At 46.9% G+C, this 20371-nt stretch overlaps 1 protein-coding gene across 3 annotated transcripts in view; it reads left to right on the top strand.

Annotated features, from left to right (window-relative positions):
- The window catches only part of TTLL11 (tubulin tyrosine ligase like 11), a 302560-nt gene extending 285654 nt beyond the window's left edge, over positions 1–16906 (top strand). For all 3 annotated transcript variants that reach the window (XM_003407494.4, XM_064291493.1, XM_064291494.1), the window contains one exon: positions 15793–16906. In XM_003407494.4, coding sequence (XP_003407542.3) covers positions 15793–16085 — 293 coding nt within the window. In that variant the 3' untranslated portion in view covers positions 16086–16906. The remainder of the gene's footprint in view (positions 1–15792) is intronic.
- Positions 16907–20371: the final 3465 nt, after the last annotated feature.

Below are 20371 nucleotides of genomic sequence, written 5' to 3' on the forward strand. Positions count from 1 at the left end.
AGGCCCCTTCTCCCTGACACTTAGTCCCACTCTCTTTGCGTTTTGACAGTTCTTAGCACACCCTTCTAGTAACTCTTACCTCCCTGGATCATAAGTATTTGCGTAGTCTGTATCCCCTCCCCACCTTCCCCCAGTATGTGCTGAGCTCCTTCATGCCAGTGCCTGATTCATGTCTGGGCACCAGGGCCTGGCACGGGAGAAAGGCACTCAGTGAAATTTTATTGAAAAAATAATGGAAAAACGGAAGGAAGGAAAGATGGAGGGAGGGAGGGAAGCAGGGAAGGAAGGAAGGAAGAGACCAGATGGATGGAATTTCACTGGGCTCCTTATTCTCAGAGTCGTTACTTCCAGGACCCCTAATGGTTCCCTGTCGCTCGCCTGGTTATCTGAGACACAGGACACGTGGCCTTGGCTCGACCTCTTCCATTAATGCTGTAGTCACTTTCCCTTTACTTTCTGGGCACCCATTGGTAAACTGTAAGACTGCAAGATTATCAAATGATCTTTCAGGGGCTTTACGGCTATGACACTGTAGCATGCCTGTGCATCCAAGGACACATAAAAGAATACCTAACCAAGCACAGGACTCTCCCCAATTCTCCATTTGCCGTGGTCCTAACTGGCCCCCAGACAGCTCCGCTCCTGGGCAGGAGTACAGTGAAGGAAATATTTCCTGCGCTAATAAAATTACCTCCTCTAAAGAAGGCAATTTGCATGTTAATGTTTTGGGTAATTCTGTGCAGCTCCAGTGCCCTCAGGGCTACAATTTTTCTCTGACAAAGTGACAAAAATAAACTCCCGCATAAAAGAGCATTTCTCTTTTCTCTCATTTGTGCTGTAAAGTGACATTCTTAATGCGAGTCAAATTGAAACCCACTGCTCTGTCTTATTTTTGACACTGATCTGCCTCCCGCCACCTCTTCAAGTGACAGGCTGGATCTGAGGAGCTCCTCAGCGGGGTCTCCCCTGAGGACAGGGCTCCGTCCTCTGTCCTCTTGGTGAGTGGGCACCATCTGCCACCCCGGAGTTGCCGATTCTAGCCTTCTGTATGTTCCAGAGGTCCAGGCCCTTAACTGAAAACAAATATGGAGGGTGGGGAAGAGGGTTGCCTTTTGTGGGTAAGTCAGGGGGGCCTGACTTCCCCCAAATCACCCATCTTTGGGGAAAAAAGAGCAACTAAAATTGGGTGGGATTCCTTGAGCCACTGACCTCCAGGGCAGCAGACTGTTTATTCTGCCAGGCTTGACCCTTCTAGCGACTTAAAGAAATCAAGAAGAAGCTCATATTCACGTGGCGTCTTCCATGTGCCAGGCCCCACGCCAGACACTTGACATGCATGTCCTGTCATTTAACCCTTCCCAGGGCCAGGCAAGGGAGGTAGAAACTGAGACTCCCAGAAGCAAAGTGAATTAGCCAAGGTCACCCAGCAGCATGTAAGAGGGAGAGCCTGGATTTGAACTTGTGCATGTGTGATATAGAGCCTGGGTTTTTTCTCCCTTAAGTAAATGCTGAGGGCATGTTCATAAAACCTGTCAGTGACAAAGCAGAGGGAAGGGAGGAGGGAATTAACATTTACCAAACACCTACTATGTGCCATACACTATGCCTGTAGATTGCATTCATTTAGTCAACTAATATTCAACAAGTGCCTACCATGTGCCAGGTCCTGGGCAAGTGACAGGTGTGTACAGCTGAGAATAGAACACCCAGGCCCACATGCAGCTGACAGTATGTAGCAAAGACAGACATTCAGCACAGAAACACAGAAATAAGCATGTAATTACCTGTTGTGATAAAGTTTTAAGGAGAATAACAGAGAAGGCCTGATTTATATCAGGAAGTAGGTCAGGGAAGATCTGTCAGGAAAAGTAACATTTGAGCTGAGACACTTGGGCATCAACCAGGTGAAGTCCAAGTTGGGAAGGGTGTTCTAGGCAGAGGGAATGGCTAATGACATGGGTCCTGAGGTGGCAGGTCCTAGGAGGTAAAAACCAGCAAGGCAACAGAACACAGGAACAAGAGGAGAGGCAGGCAGGAGCAGGATCATGCCCCTGAATGTTGTTGAAGAGCTTAACACAGGGGAGTAGCATGGTCTGGTTTGTGTGTCTATAAGATCATTCTGGGTGCTGAGTTGGAAGGGGACAGTTGTGGAATAAGGGAGACTGATGAGGGGGCTGTGTGGGAGTTCAGGTGTAGGAGTCCAGGTGAGCAATGGCTGCTCAGCCTGGGTGGAGGGAGCATGCAGAGCAGTGAGGTGTTGGGGGCAGGTGAAGGTTGTGGGAGAGGAGTTTCAGAAATGGCTCCCAGGCTTCCAACGTGAGCAACTGGGTGGGTGGAGGTACATTTATGAAATGGGTAAGACTCTGAGAAAACCAGGACTGGGCAAGGAAGAACAAGAAATCCATTTTTAACAGACTCTTTGAGATGCTAATGAGATACCCCAGTGGCCAAAAAGCAGCCTGGCCTGGAGATACCGATTTGAACATCATTGATTCATTGAAGGTATTCAAAGCCTTGGGAATGAGTGACAGGGTGAGAGAGAAGGAGGGCCTTGGCCCGAGAGCCCTGCAGGGCTCAAACACAGAGTGAAGCAGAGAGGAGCCAGCAAAGGGAATGAGAGCCTGAGCTAGGAGTTAAAAAAAAGAGAGAGCATCAGGAGAGTGCGGTATTACAGAAGTGGGAAAAGAGAGTTTCAAGGAGGAGGGGGCTCCACGCTGTCAAATGCTGCAGAGAGAAAGCTAAGAAGATGGGAATACAAAGTGCTCAGTGCAGTTACCAAGAGTAGTTTGAGTGGAGAGGTAGGGAATGGAGGCCTCCCCCCGCCCATATGCTGGCGGGGAGGATGTGCTGACAGTGCAGTGTGCCAGCATCTCTTCTGGGAAGTCCTGCTCAGCTGGGGAGCAGAAAAATAGAGTAGTAACTAGAGGGAGCTGTGGTGTCAAGGCAGCCTTAAAAAAAAAAATGCAAGACCCCGGGATATGTTTCATGACTGATAGAGAAGGGGGAAACTGATAACACCAGACCACCTCTCTGGCCTTTCCTCCCATCGCTCCCCCAGCCCCCAAAGCTCAGGTGCCAGGCTAACCTGGCAGCACCAGCTCCTGTTCTGCAACACCCAGTGTCCTTTCATATCTCTAAGATTTTGTACAACCTAATTCCTCTGCTGAGAAAGATCTTCCTCCCCAACCCTGACTAGCAAACTCCTGCCTGTTTACCCTCCAAGATCTCAACTCCAAGACAATTTGGCAAGAGCTATCAAAATGCATTTACCATTTAACCCAGAAGTTCTACTGCCAAGATGTTATCCCTCATTCAAATATGTACTGATGTATGTACCTAGATCTTCACTGCAGCATTGTTTGTAGTAGCAAAAAGGAAATATCCTAAATGTTCATGAGCAGGGGAAGGATTTTTTTTTTTTTTTAATCATGGTACACACTTGCTATGGAATCCTATGTAGCTATAAAAAATGGAGTAGACCTAGTTCATTGTGTAGCACCTGGGATCTTAAAAGCTTGCAAGTGGCCATCCAAGGCACAACAATTGGTCTCTATTCTCCTGGAACAATAGAGGAAGGAAAGTCAGGGATAGGAGGAGGATATGGAAGTATGGCTAATTGCCTCCATGAACAACTGCCTCCTTTGCCATGAGACCTGAAGAACTGGATGGTGCCTGGCTACCATTACTGAACATTTTGATCAAAGATTCTATAGAAGAATCCTGATCAAAACGGGGGAAGTATAGAACAGAATTGGAAATTCTCATGGACGCCAGACTTCCTGGAGCCATAGAGAGTGGCTGAATCCCTGAAACTATAACCCTGAGATAACCTTTAAACCTTAAACTAAAAAATCCCCTAAGTCTTCTTAAACCCAAACAAAAATTTAGCTTAACTAGTAAAAAAGGTCTGGCTAAGACAACAGCAACTTGAAAGACTAGAAAGGAAACTTAGGTGACAGTGAGTTTATGTTAATGGGGAGGACAATTCAGAAAAGGAGGGCGAGAATAGTTGCACATCTCAAAGAACGTAATCAGTGTCACTAAATTGTACATGTAGAAACTGTTGAGTTGGTGTATGTTTTGCTGTGTATGTTCTCAACAACAACAAAGTAAATTATTTTAAAAAATGGAGTAGATCTATATATGCTGATATAGAGAAATGTCCAAGACATACTGTTAAATTTTTAGAAGTGAAGTATAATGCATATAGTATGATTCTATTTGTGTGAAAATTTATATGTATATTTGTATATGCAGAATATTTCTATACATTTATTCATTTTTATGTATAAATGCCAGGGATTGCTAACAATGTAGATTGCTAATAGTGTCAACTTCTGGTGCACAGAAATTGCGGGAAATGGGGCGGAGAGGAAAGCAGGACTCTTACCACCATAGCCACATTTCTACCATCCGAATTTTTTACCATGTGTACCATGGGCTCTCTGTAAGCTTTCCCGCCTCTCCCAGGCTATCATTTGCTTCTTCCTTTGTGTTCTAACCTACCCTCTCCCCAGTCCACACCCTTCTGTCACACTGGTCCATCCTAGTCTTTCTTCCCTTCCCCACTCTCCTCACCCCCTTCTCCCACCCTGCCCTCCTCACCACCATCACCCCTGGAACTGGGGCTTGTTCATCTCTATACCCACCCAATAGGTGGTCAGTGAGTGTTTGTGGAATTGAGTTGACGAGATTGCTGCCTTACAAATCCTCTCAGAAAGGCTATCATGGGGAAGAAGAGTTAGATTTGTTCTGCAGAAAGTGGGACCAATGGGGAGGCTTTACACATTTCAGACAAGAGCAGAGAGCGCACAAAGAATGGGCTTCCTGGAGAGGTAATAGGCACCCAACCACTAGAGATAACCAAGTGGGGGCCAGATGACCATTGTTAGCTGTGTCAGGGAGGGTAGCCCAGGGCTCAGAATCTCACAGGGAAACTACAGGATGCCAGAGAGACAATACAAAGATGATGCTTTCTCTACAAACTCAAGAGCTTGTGGCTATTCCCCAGCCTCTCAGTAAACCTGATGCTTCCAGGAGGCAGTGTGCTGAGAGGGCAGAACCCAGGGTTCACATGCCCAGCACCACTTCCAGCCTGTACTCAGGATGAATGGCTTTACCTCCTGGCACCCCAAGAAGCCTGCAGCGCCCAACTAGCAAACATAATCCAAGACAAAAGCAATGCTTTCCTATGTCAATAAACATTTTTTTTTTAACAGCCAAAGAATGAAATAGGGAGTGATAAGAGCATCTACCACCCAGACTTTGTTTTGAAGATTAAATGAGAGGTGCCCATAAAACACTCACCACAGTGCCTGATGCATATTAATTAAGCACATGGTGAATACCAACGACTCTTATTGATTCTTATTATTTTTAGTGTTGTTATTATCCTATAAGGGCCTGGGTTTTGTCATCTCTGAACTCCTTTCTTTACAAGGCTGAGATCTGGACTGCTTGCTGAAGAGTGAGTATTGAGCCTCTGAAGGGTGTGTTGGAGCTGTTAATCCTATGAGAAATATCTGGAATAGCATAAACCAGTTGCAGGAAACAGTGACCAGCACTATAGCTGTGTCCTCCCAGATGGTGACTCATGAATTTGTGTCCATGTCTTGATGGGATAAGGGGTGACGCTGGATGGGACTGGAGTGGGATCTCTGGGCCATTCTGCACCAGCCAGTGGCATTACCTGAGACTAATGAAATGATGAAATAGTTATTTTCCTCTCTGACTATGTGTGTTATTTGGGTGCCGCAGGCTTCTGGGGGTAATGATTTTTCTGCAAGTTCTATTTATGGTTCTGTCCTGATACTTATTAATTTCTCCATCCAGCCAAGGATAAAGGTGATAGTGACTTCTTGTTGCTGTAACGCTTAAATACAATGACTGTGTGTGACTTCTGTTCCCGAGCTGTGGGGTGGGAGGAAGAGCAGGAGCAAGGCGGTCCTTTTCTTCCCCTAAAGGATGGACCTTTAGGAGGCTTCCAATTGGTTTGATGGAGAGGCAGGGTAGTGCAGTGGTGGGATCTGGCACCACTACTCTCCAGCAGCGTGACCTGGGCAAGTTGCTGGGCCTCTCTGAACTCAGCCCTCTCACTTGCCCAGTGTGAATGTGTGCAATACCAGCCTCACAGGGTTGTCCTAAGATGAAATGAGCATGTGCACAGAAAGTGCACCATGTGAGTCCTAGTGGGCAGAAAGCACCAATAGGTGTGGTTTGTGATTTTAGTTACTACCGTTCTTAAGAACATTCAGAAGCCACCATCATTCCCAAAGCTTCTGGAACCCAGTCTGGGGCACTTTACAGAAGTGGAGAGTGAGGCCCATGGAGGGGAGGCAATGTGTAGACCATTTGAGAATCCAGGTGTCCTGACATCCCACATCATTTTTCTTCCTTGTAATTTGAGTCTATGGACACATTTATTCCACAAATAATTGTTGAGAGCCCACTATAGCTTGGGGCTAAGAGAGGGGCAAGGGCTCCCTGGCCCTGTGAGACCCGCAGTCTAGCAGGGAGGCATGGATCAGCCAACTGCAATAAAAGAAGAAAATGCAACCAGCACTGTGATAGCACTCCAGGCAAAGTGAGGTGTGGGTGCAGAGACCAGAGGGAGATGATCAAAGGCATTTGTACTACTATGTTTAAGCACTGTGTTTGTTTTTTCTAGGTGGTACCTTGTAAAAGCCATTCAGGACAGATATTACTGTCCCCCTTTTACAGATAAAGACATAGGGACCCAGAGAGATGTAATGACTTGCCAAAGACTAGATAGCTAGTAACGGGCAGAGGTGGGACCAGGACTGGGTCATCTGATACCCAGGCACTATTCCACGGAGTTGAATGATGCTTTGTGGGAAATGCCCAGGCTTGATCTACTATGTATGGAGTCCTTTGAGGTCCCAGCCCCAAGCTGGAGAGACTGTGGTAATATGTGGTGGGACTTTGCATCGACGGACAGGAAGCCAGGCTGCAAGGGGCCCTGTGAATGGTGAGAAGACTGGGGTTCTTGTGATTAACCATCCTGGAGTTCGTGCAGCCTTCACATATAGCTCTTCTGGGGACCATTTCACTGCACATGTGGGAATCACTAAGCTAATTCTAGTCAAGATTGTTCAGCTTTATCTCCTACCAATGACTCTAAACAGGAAATGTGTATACTTATACATTGAGAATTTCACTATGTGACAGAAACACCTATTCTAGGTGAGTAATAAGAAAGAGATTTAAAGGCTGGGGAGAGAGAAGAAATTGGCAAGTAGCTGCCCTAGTCAAGCACACCAATACCTTCAAAATAGAATAACAAGCAAGGAAGCTCAGGTATTTTTGAGAGGGAAGAAAAAAAAAAACCTCAGAGTCAGTCTGGAATAATATCCCTGGCTGTCAACAGTGATTTGGGTTTAATTATATCATATATGCAAATGTGCTCTGGAAGCTATAAAATGATATATAAATGTCAGGTGTTAAGAAAGAGCATGGTGTAGGAATAAGAGCGTGGGTTTGAGAGTCAGGTAGGCATGGGTTTAAAGGCTGCCCCACCACTTATGACAGGGTAACTTTGACAAGCTACTTGGCTTCTCTGGGCCCATGTTCCTCAACTGTAAATGGGGAATACTTGTAATAATGACCTTTTCTGAACATTACTGTTAGAGCCAGATGAGAAAAGGGATACTCCTTATAAATTGGAAAGTGCTGTGCATAACGTGTTATTCTTGTTTCCATCTTTAAGCCCCAGAATAGATGATGGGATTATTCTAGAGCAGCTCCAGGCTCTTTCATTAAGTCCTGTGTGCAAGGCTTTCTCCCTGGGAGTGGAGAGGAGAGGACTTTGGGCTGGAAGGAGCCTGTGGGCCCACCCTTGCCCAGCAGATTGACAGAATGAGGCCGTGGTCTGATAGGGGCCGTATCCCAATATCCAAGTGGCAGTCTCGGGCTAGAAATGTGTGTCTGGCCACACCTGGAATGTTTCAAAGGCTGGTTTCTCCAGCAACATCCATCAACCCAAATGAAGTTTCAAAAAATACTCAACAGCTTATCTTCAGGTGTAGGAGGCAGGTGGAGAAAGCCAATCGCAAACACGGAGGGCCCCGATTATACCTTCTTGCTGACACCAAGCAGAGGTGGATGAGGCCCCAGCCCTCATTCAGCCACAAGGCAGGTATTGGTTTATAGTTCTAAATGACTGGAATTAACACTCCAAGTTGGCCATCTCTTTAAAAGTTCTAGAAGTGGCAGTGGAGTAAAGAAGTTAAGAGAATGGTCTCTGGGGTCTGCACCCAACAGCTCGGTGACTTTGGCAAGTTTCTTAAATGAAAAATGGGATTAATGGCAATAGCCGCTTCAGGAGGTTTTTGTTAGATTAAGTTAAATAATGCATGTGAATCCCTTAGCCCAGTTCTTGCAGATGATGGGGACTCAATAGGTATTAACTGTTGTTGTTTTTACTTTTATTACTTTTACTATAACAGGTCGTTAAAGCAATGTTATCAAAGAGATGCTCCCAAATCCTAGTTAGAGCCGTGAGGGTTTTCCCTGGGCCAGATGGTCTGGTGGGAGAACAGGGAAGAGAGTGGAATTTCCCACATTTTTCCTAAATGGCTCCTGTCATCTCAGCAATTTGGCTTGCGGTAGGAGAGTGTTCCCAAGTGCCAAGCACCCCAGCAAACAGAGTGGGCGGAATTTCAGAGGAGAAAGCGAGTGTTGGGAGGGGGCAAGCTCTAGAGCACTCACAGCAGCCCTAGCCCAGCACAAGGTTTCTCAAAGATCATTCTCTCAACTTCTTTACTCCACTGCCTTCTCAAGAGGAGGCCAAGTTGGAGTGTTAATTCCAAAAGCTCCTGAATTCCCACGGCAGCCTAATTCAACCACCAGAGCAGTATCCCCTACTCTGTTGCTACAAACACAGTTTCCAAGGCCTCCTTGTCCGCTGACAGAATCTCCAGGGCGTTTCTGGCAAAGTCCCCAGATAAATTTATGCTTCAAACATTAGAAAACTACTGGGCCTGTGGAGAAGTCCAGTCTCTTTGGCCTGGTATTAGAGGCCCTCCTTCATAAAGACCCCTGACTTGCTTTCAGACCCATGTCCAATCCATCAGCAGATCATGGATAGCATTGACGATGCTACCTTCAGACTTTTCCAGAATCTGATCACCCTCAGCACCCTCCTAACTGCCACCCTGCTCTAGGCCACTATCAGCTCTTGTTTGGCCTGAGGCAATAACCCCCTAACAGATCTCCTTGTTCTCTTTCACATGTGTCCCCTACCACCTGGTCTGAACACAACAGTGGCAGCGATCATATCGTTTGAAAACTCCTCATTGGCCTCCCATCTTCCTCAGAATAAAATCCAAAACCTGACCATGGTCTCCAGGGCCCTCTGTGGCCAGGCCTCCTGGAACCGTTCTTGTCCAATCTACCTCCTGATGCTCGTAGGGAAGGGCAGGGCCTAGATTAGGATGTCAGAGCACTCCCCCTCTTAGAGGTCAAGCAGTGATGCTGCAAGAAAACCAGGGCTGTGTGGTTTCTCAGAGACTAAATGCAAAGTTGAAACAATTCCATGATTTTTCAGTCCCATTCTTAGTCATTTAAAAATAACTGATTGTTTGCTCTCAATCAGAGTTATCTTAAAATGTAGATATTTTTAGCCCAAAGTCAAACTTCTCTCAGTTTAGGGGCAAGTCCTTTTGCAAATAGGCCCCTTTTGCACGTGGGCTTTCAGAGTGGAACAAGTACAGGCTGTACTCAGCAGTAGGAAGGAGGAGGAGGAGGGACTGGCTCTCAAAGTGGGGTCCCTGGACAAGGATCCTCAGTGCCACCTGGGACCTTGTTAGAAATGCAGATTCTCAGGCCGCCTCAGGCCTTACCAAGGGAAACTCTCCGGGTAGGGCTTGCAATCTGCATTTTAACAAACCCTCCAGCAGATTTGAGGTCCTCTAAGGTTTTTTTTTTTTTTTTAAGGTTTGGGAAGGTTTGGGACCGCCAGGTGCTCCTTGGAAACTCTATGGGGCAGTTCTACTCTGTCCTATAGGGTCGCTATGAGTCGGAATCGACTCGACGGCACTGGGTTTGGTTTTTTTTCTTTTTAAGGTTTGGGAGGAATCCCTGGTGGTATAGTGGTTAGGTACTGCGGCTGCTAACCAAAAAAGGTCAGCAATTCGAATCTACCAGAAGCTCCTTGGAAACCCTATGAGGCTGTTCTACTCTGTCCTATAGGGTCATTATGAGTCGGAATTGACTCGACGGCAATGAGTTTTTAAGGTTTGGGAGTCTCTGGTCTGAACCATTTTGATTTCCTAAGTCTGCAAATCACCTAAGAGTTTTCCCAGGCTGCTCTCCCTTTGCCTCTTGGCGTGCCTCCGTGTCCTCAGCTGTAAAATGGGAAGTAATTACACCTGCATTTCAAGATTGTTAAAAGGTTTACAACCAATTCAAGTCGATTAAATCCATTGTTATTACTGGCTGCTGTGTGCCACACCACGGTGAGCACAGAGTCTAGTTAGGGAGACAGCCATGAACCCATGAGTTTAGCGCAATATATGAGCAGAAACTAGAGGAAGCAGCAAGGGGGGGGCGGTGATTAACTCCACCTGGGAGTGGTCAAGGGGCGCTTCACAGAACCAGTGACCTCGGGCTGGCTTGGGGGTATATTTAAAATAATATTTGGGATTTTTTTTCTCTAATTATTATCTACAATGAGCATGTATTATCTTGTGTGGAAAATACAGAAAAGTAGAAAGAGGGATATAAAATTATTCTATAAGTCAAGCGCTCCCACGCCCCCACACCTGGTTAGGCTCAAAGTAAATGAGACCTACAGTAATGAGCTTGGAGCCCTGGTGGTGCAGTGGTTGAGAGTTCGGCTGCTAACCAAAAAGGTCTGTAGGTATGTAGGGGCAGAGACCATTTGAGGATCCACCCCCCACTCCTTGGGAACCCTATGGGGGCAGTTCTACTCTGTTCTATAGGGTTGCTATGAGTCGGAACGGACTCGACAACAATGGGTTTTGGGTTTTGGTAATGAGCTTGCAATGAATATCATTGCGTGCATTGCTTTTTCCTTTGGGAAGTATTGTGTTAGGATAAATTCTTAGGATTGTGATCATTGTGTTAAACGATATAAACACTTGGATGGCTCTTAAACCCTATTGCCAAATTGCTTTTCAAAATTCCCTAGCAGTTTCACCTCTACCTCACTATTACCGGTATTTTACATTTTTGTTAGTTTATTTTCTGAGCAGTGGCACCATGTGCCTTCGATGGATTGTTCTCCCACTTGCTAATATATGTGAATTGTTTGTTCACGTGCATTGTCCACTTGAGCACTCTATAAATTTTAAATCTTTTTAACATGAAATTAGTTACTAAACCAAGTTAGCATTTTTTAAAAAATTCCTAGCATTTTATCACAAGGGAATAGATCAATCAAATAAAAAGGATGATACACTAAGTATTTGTTATATTATCAATAGTAGTGGGAAAATGTAAACAGTCTAAGCATTAAAAAAAAAAAAAAAGCATTAGGAAGTGAAAAAAAAATTTTTTTTTTTTTGAAGTGAGGGGTGGTTAAATGATATAAAAGGCAACAATTTGATGGAATATAATGCAACCATTAAAATAACGGCTAGGAGGGCTGTGTAGCAATATAACAAAACGATGTAGTTCCAAGCCCAAGAAGTACTAAGTGCTGTGTATGTTATTATGACAACGAAGGGAAACATATCTTCTGTGGACAGAGAGGGGATGGAAGAACAGTCAGTGAGGACACTTGGGTTCTGGAGGGAGGGCAATGCATAAACTTTTACCACACTTTCTGCTAACAGTTTCACTATATTTTATAATAAATAATAATAAAGAAGGTGAAAGACCCTGTTCTGCCTGGTAGGATGCCTCAACTCTTTGTGGAGGATCTGGAAAAGGCTAGAGGCTCCAGCCAGGTGGGAGTTGCCCCTGTGCCTGACCCTGAGCTGCCTCCCAGGTAGAATCCTGGCAGGCCTGACCCCAGAACAAAGCTGAGATCAATTTGAGTGCCCTTATTCCCTCCTGTTCTCCTCTTCCTCTGACCACCCTGAAGTCTTGAAAAGATTAAGTTCTCTGAAGAAGCTTGGTGAATATTGACATAGATCAGGCCACCATTTCCCAGGCCACCTTAATGGAAAAAAGATAAAAAATAATCTCCCGTCAAATTCAAATTTACAGCCCCTTGTGGGAGCCAGAGACCCCTAGGCTCTTGGCATGCCAGAGGAAAGCAGCTTATGGGGACTATGGTATAGAGTTTGGGGCATCTCCTCCCCCAAACCTTCATCACCCTTCAGGTTCCCTCAGACCCCAGGTCAGTGGAGACAGACCTTTCTCCTAGTCCCTAGCCTGAGAAGTGTTTGGTGTACTTATTTTTGCTTTCAGTCTTTTTTTTTTTTTTTGGTGGGGGGCGGGGGGTGAGGGGAGTGCAGTTTGAAGGTACACTAAGCTTCAGTCAAAAGGCCTGGGATCTAGTCCTACTTCTGTCATTTATTAACTATGTGACTTGGGCCCTCATTTACCATTCCCCCTTCTGTAAAATGAAGCTGTTACACAAGGATTCTAGAACATGGGGGTATGGTGGCTCTGCTAGTTGTAAAGATCAGGGGCCCTGAGGGGTGAGGGGGGCCTGGGTGGGCAGGGCCTTGAGCTGCCACCTACCTGGCTTGAACAGGGATGGGCCCCTTTATCTTTCTGATGTATTGACTCCCTCATAAGATTTTACTTGAGAAATAAAACAAAACAAGCAAAAAAAAATCTATAAAGTTTCTATCACTATAAAAAATAGTTAAAAATCACCAGACAGGAAAATGTGATCAGGCTGTTAGAGGTATCTGACTCCACAGCTTTGCTCCGACAACTTCAGTGGCGCCCTGGTCACATGCTGTGGCATTAACCCCCAACCCCTCAGTGGCTTCTAGGCCCTCTCTGCAGTCTGCTTCAGCTAGGCTCTTCCTGGGCCAGTCCTGCCGTAGTCACCTTGGGTTATTCATGGGCCAAGGCCCCTGCCTCCCAGCCCTTACTCATTCCCACTCTGGGCCCAGCCATACCTGCAGCTCATCTCTGCCCTGCCAAGCTCCATCCATTCTTCCCAGCCCAACTCAAATGCCTCTTCCTGACAAGCCTCCTCTGATGCCACAATCCCTGTAGGCTCCACCAGTTGTGAGCTTCACTGTTTCCTGCTGGTTCTGTGTGTTTCCACTAAAGCCTGTCTGTTCTCCACAACCATGTTCTTACCCATAGAGTGTTCTTCTACCTATGGACGCTGAGGAGGAGTTCCTGGGAATAAGGTGGAGAATCAGCCATTCCTAAGACCTGGGTTCGAATCCCAGCCCTGCCACTTACCAGTGTGTAATCTGAGTTATTTCTTCTCTCTGGGCTTCAGTTTTCTCATCTGCACAATGGGAGCTGTAGTAAGGATCAGAGTACCTGGTGTAGTATGTCTGGCTCATGCAAGAAAGTCAGTCAATGTCCATTTCATTTCCCTTCCCCTTCTGTTTTCCCTTTATATATGTATATTTTTTTGTTTGTTTGTTTTTAACTTTTTATCAAAGTAGAATATATATGCAGAACGTTAGCATTGTATTTTTTTTTCCTCAAAATGATACACGTCCAAGGCTTCAAATCAAATAGTAGCAAAGGGCTCATAATTAGAAGCAGCTGCCCCTGCATCACCTCCTTCTACCCTCTAGCATTCCCCATTACATATTTTTAAATTGCATACATGTTTACTATAGAAAAATCAGAAAATGTTGACAAGCAAAAAGAGAACCAAGTGTAACACATGAAACCCCACTTCTCATTTTAGAATATCTTCTTCCAGATGATTTGCCACACATATTTTTCTTTCCCAAAAAGGTCACCGTTGTATTTTTCCTGTGCACTGCAGCTCTAATCACAGCCTGCTGTCGGTTCAGGGACTGAAGTTAGTATTTGCTGAGTGAAAAGCTGCAGTGAGCTGCTCTATACTTGCTACCTCAGAGTGTGGCCCAGAGAATCAGCATCAGCGGGAAGCTTATTAGAAATGCAACCCTGCCCAGGAATCTGCATTTTAACAAGATGGTGGTGATTCCTGTGCACATTACAGCTGAGAAGCTTGGTGGAGATCAGTGCTCCTCAGAGTTGCAATCCATGAGCTATTGTAGTTTGGACAAGAAGCCTGAACCAGAATGTAAACAACGAGCTGCTTCCTTCATAGAGAAAGACTTGCTACAAATAACGTCAGCTGAATTAAACAATGTGATGGATGACCAGGATGATTTATACTCTGGCCCAGGCTCCTTATCTTGTCAGGGACCAGGGACACACAGTTCTCGGACTTGGCATCGGATCGACCACACTTGACTTAGCACCGTTCAGATCACACAGTTGAGAAGTAGACAGGCTGGGACGGGTGTGGGGTTTCTTTGGCCTCAGATCCTGGCCTCTTCCATTTTGCATGGATCTCACCCTCCCACCCACCTGTGATGGGTGCAAGTGATGTCTGATTCCTCCCTGAGAAAACGTACACACAGATATACATACCCTTGGAGAGCCCTGGCCCAAAGGAGTTGATTAGGAAATGTCTCGAGTTAAAGCGAGGTCCCAGTCTCCCTGTGTCTTTAACACACCAGGCCTCTGTTTGCATTAAAAGCGGGGCACTGTTCTCTACCAATACCTCCTGTCAGGGCCAAACAGAGCAGAGGACCTGCAGGGCATCTGGAGTCAAGAGAAACCGAGCAAAAAAAAAAAAGCTTTGACGGACTTGGAAGGAGACAAAAAAAGAAAGAAAGAAAAGCAACTTCTTTGCTTAGCTCAAGTTCCCAAGGCAAAAAGGACTCTCAATCCCAGGGTCCATATATATTCCAGTATTTATAAACTCCAGGCCAGACTTCTGCCCCCAATGACAGGCATAGATGAATAACGCTTCCAATCTGGGGAAGCCAGGCCACTGGGAAGGTGTAGATTAGCACAGCCGGAGCCAGCCTCCTCTAAAATGCTGTGTGGCATTCCAGTCCAGCCTTGGTGTCACCTTCCCCAGGGAGCCCAGGGAATCCGATGAATTTGGATCATGAGGTTCATTTTCACTTTGACATTGTGAAGACTTGGAGCCTTTCATGCAGCTCAAATTAGTTAAAAGAATTAGGAGTCAGAGTTTGAGTTTTCAGGTCACCATTCTCTAGCTGTATAACCTTAAGGAAGTTGCTTAACCTCTCTGAGTGTCAGTTTCTTCATCCGTAAGGTAGATCATAATAAAAAAAATAGTACCTCACAAACGTACTGTGAGATATACAAAATATATCTACAGAAAGAGAGATTGATTTTAAGGAAGTGGCTCATGAGATTGTAGGAGCTGGCAAGTCCAAAATCCGTAGTCAGGTGGGCTGCAAACTGGAAACGTGAGCAAGGTATCTATGTTACTACAGTCTTGAGGCAGAATTCCTTCTTCTTTCCAAAACTTTAGTTTTTGTTTTTAAGGGGTTCAACTAACTGGGTAAGGCCCACCCTTATTATAGAGAGTAATCTGCTTTACCCAAGATCGACTGATTTAAATGTTAATCACATGCAAATGCCTTCATAGCAATATCTAGGCTAGCTCTTGACCAAGCAACTTGGCACCATAGCCTAGCCAAGCTGACTCATAAAGTTAACCATCACACTATTGGTGGTTTCCAATTGTTATGGTGGTGGGAGAAAGGCTGACACCTGCTAGCAGCCTTGTGGTTGGAGTTGTGCTCTTCCAGAGCAGCATGCTGGGGGGCTCCTGCACATACCCCCTAACGCCAGTCTCTTTGTCCACAGGCATGTCTCTGCAGGCATTCATAGAGGCTTTCTTTTACCTGGCTCAGAGGAAGTTCAAGATGCTGCCACTCCACGAGCAGGTGGCCTCGCTGATTGACCTGTGTGAATACCACCTGTCCCTGCTGGATGAAAAGCGTCTGGTGTGTGGCCGGAGTGGCACTTCAGGGTGCCGGCCCCCTTGCAGTGGCACTCCCCAGGAAGCCACTCCCTTGGCCCAGGTGTCAGAGGTCACCTCTCCACCCAGCCCAAACAGTGCCAATAAGCTCTCCCAGTCCAAACACTTTCTGTCCTGAGGGCTTCTCTGTCCTTCTAGAAGGAGAGAGCCCTTCAGGGTTCCAGATGAACCCCTGGGCTCCCTGCCTGTGGAGAAATGGCATGCTGCCGAGAATTTCCGTCTTGAGATTCCTGCTAATTTTCTCCATGTTCCGCTGAGCCATGCTTTGAAAGACTGATTCTCGCCTGCCTTCCTCCCAGTGCCTTTTGGCGATCCACCCTGCTTGCAATTCCTCAGTGGACATATGACATCCTAAAATGTGACAGATGGCATCTTCTATTCTGAGCTCACAGAAAGTAACAACCGGGATGAAACCGCTAAATTTGAGGCATGGGGCACCAACAATCCAGAGACTGAGAGCTGTGGAGAGGGAAAAGCTCAAAGAAGCTGAATCCGGGGTGTGCTGGGGCCTCCAAGAGACTACCAGTGAAAGCTTGGGAACATCAGGTTTATTTCCTACCACTCAACCTGTGAAAATGAGGTGGAAATACCAAGTGGTCGTGTGCTGATCTCCCATCCCAATCATGTGCTACATGGGTGTAGTTAACTGATCAGTTTGCCTTGTTGCTGCAATGTTCAGTTTGTTATTAATTAAGAAATAACTAAGAGGTAACTAAGTCAGGCTCCTTGAGTTTCCAAACTGACAGGATCCTCAGAGGTCATTTTGTTGGATTTTGTTGGACTTCAACCCCAAAGCAGGGATCCCCTCTCCAACCTTCCTGACCTGAGGTCATGTGACCTCTGAATGGACACCTCCATGGACAAGGCGCTCAGCACATGGCAAGCCAGTTCACAGCACTGCCAGAGGGCCACTATGCACCCAGCCCAGTGCTAGGTGCACGGGGAAGGAGGGGGAGCTGCCGGGGAAGGAGGGGGAGCTGCCGAGAGGAGGCAAACAAGTTCTGGATAAGGGTCAGGGTTAAAACAAGGGTCAAAATTCCAGGTGTTAGACCTACTGTTAGGAAAAGGGGAACCAAGTTCTTCCTTCCAAGAGACCCTTTTCTTGTCTCTATCTGTGTCCGCAGACAGCCACCATGTCAGAGGGGAAGCCTTAGAGGCAGCAACAGGTAGCACTTTGGTACCTGCGGGCAAGCCAGGGTCAAGGGTCCATTGATGACAAAGCAGACAGGAGGTGGCCCCTGCAAAGCCAAGCTCTCCAGACACTGTTGCAGTTTTGGGGTTAAAGTGACCCTTTCCCAGAAGGTCCTCTTTAAAGGATCCTGGGACCCTGGACAGAGCTGACCATCAACTCAGAGAAAAGACGAAGAAAAGTCTTTGAAGGCACTGGCATGGCGCCTAAGACTCAGAAAATGCTTGCAAATGCAGGACAAGGGGGAGGGCCATGGCAGGTGGAAATCTGTCCCAGACAAGTACATATGGCCTTCTTCTCCTAATTCTTTTCTTTCTGGCTTTCCTCCTTCTAATATCCTTTACTGTCTCCCAGCACAAGTCCCCAACACAACCTGGAAAAGGTGCTGAGAAAGTGCCTGTTGAAATGAATTCTGTGGCTTTACCCTCCCAGAAGTATTTTTAAGTGCAAATAGTAGGATGTTAACTCAAGTTGTCTCCAATTGTTGGTGAGTTGTAGGGCAGAGGGCTAGTCCTCGCCTGCCCCGCCTCTGCCAGAGCCCACTCTCCAGGAGCAAAGCCTCTTCCCTCCTGCTCTTCTAGCACAGGGCAGAACCCAGACACACAGCCCAGCCCTAGTTAAGAGGCCTCCTGTAAGCAGGCCCAGCAGAGCCCAGTCGGGGGTGTTTGGTGACAGGAAAAACTTGGAATGACTTAATTTTCCTAGCAAAAATTAGGGCACGTGGCCTAAAATCAAGAGGACAGGAGGAGCCTGATGTGCGCTGAATGCCTCCTACATGGGAACATTTTGGAAATGTCATCAGCTTGATTCTCCTGTCACCCTGGGCAGCTCGGTAATGTCATTTCCATTTTCAGATGAGGAAAGAAAGGCCTGGGAGGTCCCATGGTAGAGCCAGGACTTGGCCCAGGCCTGCCTGTGGACTCCTAGCTCCTCTACATCCCCGGGTGAGCTTCTGCTCAGCTGCCCCATTTGTGACTCCAGCTCCAAATGCAAACCACTGGTGGATCCACCCTGCTCTGGCTCAGCTGGCTGGGGCCCTTGGCCTCTACTGTCTGTCAGAGTCTGCTGGCATGGGGCAGGGCAATTAATGTTCCTAAATGGTCCACTGTTAGGAACAGCATGAAGACTCAGAGCCTGTGCCTCCAGTCCCCTCCACCATAGCAAATGGATTTCACAGCAAAAGACCCAAATAAATGTGTCCTGGCACGTCTGTCATCAGCTGGGAGTAGCAATGGGTCTTTTAAACAAAGCTCTAACTTTACACCATTTCTTGAAGTTGGTTTTCAGTAAGCATTCATGTGCCAAAATGGAATGCAATATTAAGGTCTAAAACCAACAAAGTACACCGAATTAAAAAAAGAAGAAGAAGAAATAATACCAATAGATTGTATTCCAGCCACATAGTTTGGGGCAATATAAAATCTTTAGCTCTCACAGTGAGAATGTTCTCTCCCACCCGTGCTCTGCATGCGTGGTCATTGTCAGTAAAGGTGCTCCTGCTTCTAGAAAGACCTCCTTTTCTGTAGGCTAGGCCCGAGTGAGCCCCACACCCTAAAACCCCTGGAGGACACAGAATCTCAGCTGCGATTGTTAGGGAAATGAGGCTGCCATTTTACAAGATGTACGTGACAAAGTGGGCCCTTTTTTCTTAACATCATCTAGCAGGAAGAATTTAGAGGCTGCTCTGTTATCAGCATGAGCCAGGGGAGGCTTCTCCCGCTGCAAGGATTCCTAACAGGAAGCCCTTCTGTATTTACCCCCTGTGGTGATTAGACGAGGTATAAGTGAAGTGATAGCAAAAGCAGACAACCCTGGTGGGAGAGTGCTTAAGAGCTATGGCTGCTAACTGAGAGGTTGGCAGTTCAAATCCGCCAGGTGCTCCTTGGAACACTATGGGGCAGTTCTACTCTGTCCGATAGGGTCGCTATGAGTCGGAATCCACTCAACAGCAATGGGCTTGGTTTGGTTTAGAAGGAACATGGAGCCCTGTTGGCACAGTGGTTAAGAGCTCAGCTGCTAACTGAAAGGTCTGCAGTTTGAACCTACCACTGGCTTTTTGGAAGACCCATGGGGCAGTTCTACTCTGTCTTATAGGGTTGCTGCTCGATGGCAATGGGTTTTTTGGGTGGTTGTTTTCGTTTTAAAAGCGAACACAGCAAGGGAGCTGAGGTCCCACAGGCAGCTGAACATAGAGCCGAGTCCCTGAGCTCTGCCTATGGATAAGTCCATTCCTTTGAAGGGCCCCAGGATCCACCTCCAGCCTCTTCTCCCGCAGTCCCTCCTGCTCTTGCTCCCTCTCCTACTGAGGCACACCTCCCTCCAGCCATACCTACCCTCTTGCTATTTCTAGAGCAGGCCACCCTGCTTCACAGCTCTGTGCCTTTGCACATGCTTTCTGCCTCTGGAGTACTCTTTGCCTTCTTTTTTGTCTGGTTAATACCTTAATCTTTGCTAGCCAGGCCAGTTGCCCTCTGTCCTGAGACACCACTCCCAGCTGCCTAGGGCCTAGTCAGTCTCTCCCTCCTCCTGGCTTCAGTAGCCCCGGTACATGGCTCCACCACAGGCCCAACCACACACTGCTCTGTCCACACGTGTGTATCCCCCTGGCTGAGTGCCTGGAGGGTCGGACACTCCAGAGTGGGTTCAATGAGTAGATAAAAAAAGCCGGCTCAGCCTGTTCTGTCCGGAACGTATGCATCAAAAGTTGATGGGGCCAGCTAGGGGAGGGAATCTCCTTTCAAAGAACAGGGCAGATCAGCAGAACTGGGCCACTGGCTCCAACCCACCCTTCCCTGCCATGCCTGTCTTGCCCCTTCCAGTGTGACCCTGGACAGCTTCCTTAGCCCCTGCACATGGACCTTGCCTGCTCCCTTCCTTCTTGTCTGATATATTAGCAGTTTCTCTGTTATTGTGGGCAGGGGCTGTGTCCCCAGGGACCTGCCGAGAATGCAGTCTACCTGTTGGATTCAGTGCCGTTGTTAGCAAGTGCTGCCCTCATTGGCCCTTCCCCATATGCAGAGGCAGGACCTCTAGGCCTCTGTCCACTCTTCTTAGCTTAGATTCATCGTCTCTTACCTGGACTTTATCAGTCTCCCTGCCACTCAACTCTTTCCAAGTCTTCCTCCATCTCTATCCACCTAGAAGGAACTGGAAAATCACAGAGTTCACCGTGAATTTTGCTGAATCCAAAATTCATCTCCTCCCAGATAAAGCCC

The sequence above is a fragment of the Loxodonta africana genome, chromosome 9 (assembly GCF_030014295.1).
Source record: "Loxodonta africana isolate mLoxAfr1 chromosome 9, mLoxAfr1.hap2, whole genome shotgun sequence".
Lineage (NCBI taxonomy): Eukaryota > Metazoa > Chordata > Mammalia > Proboscidea > Elephantidae > Loxodonta > Loxodonta africana.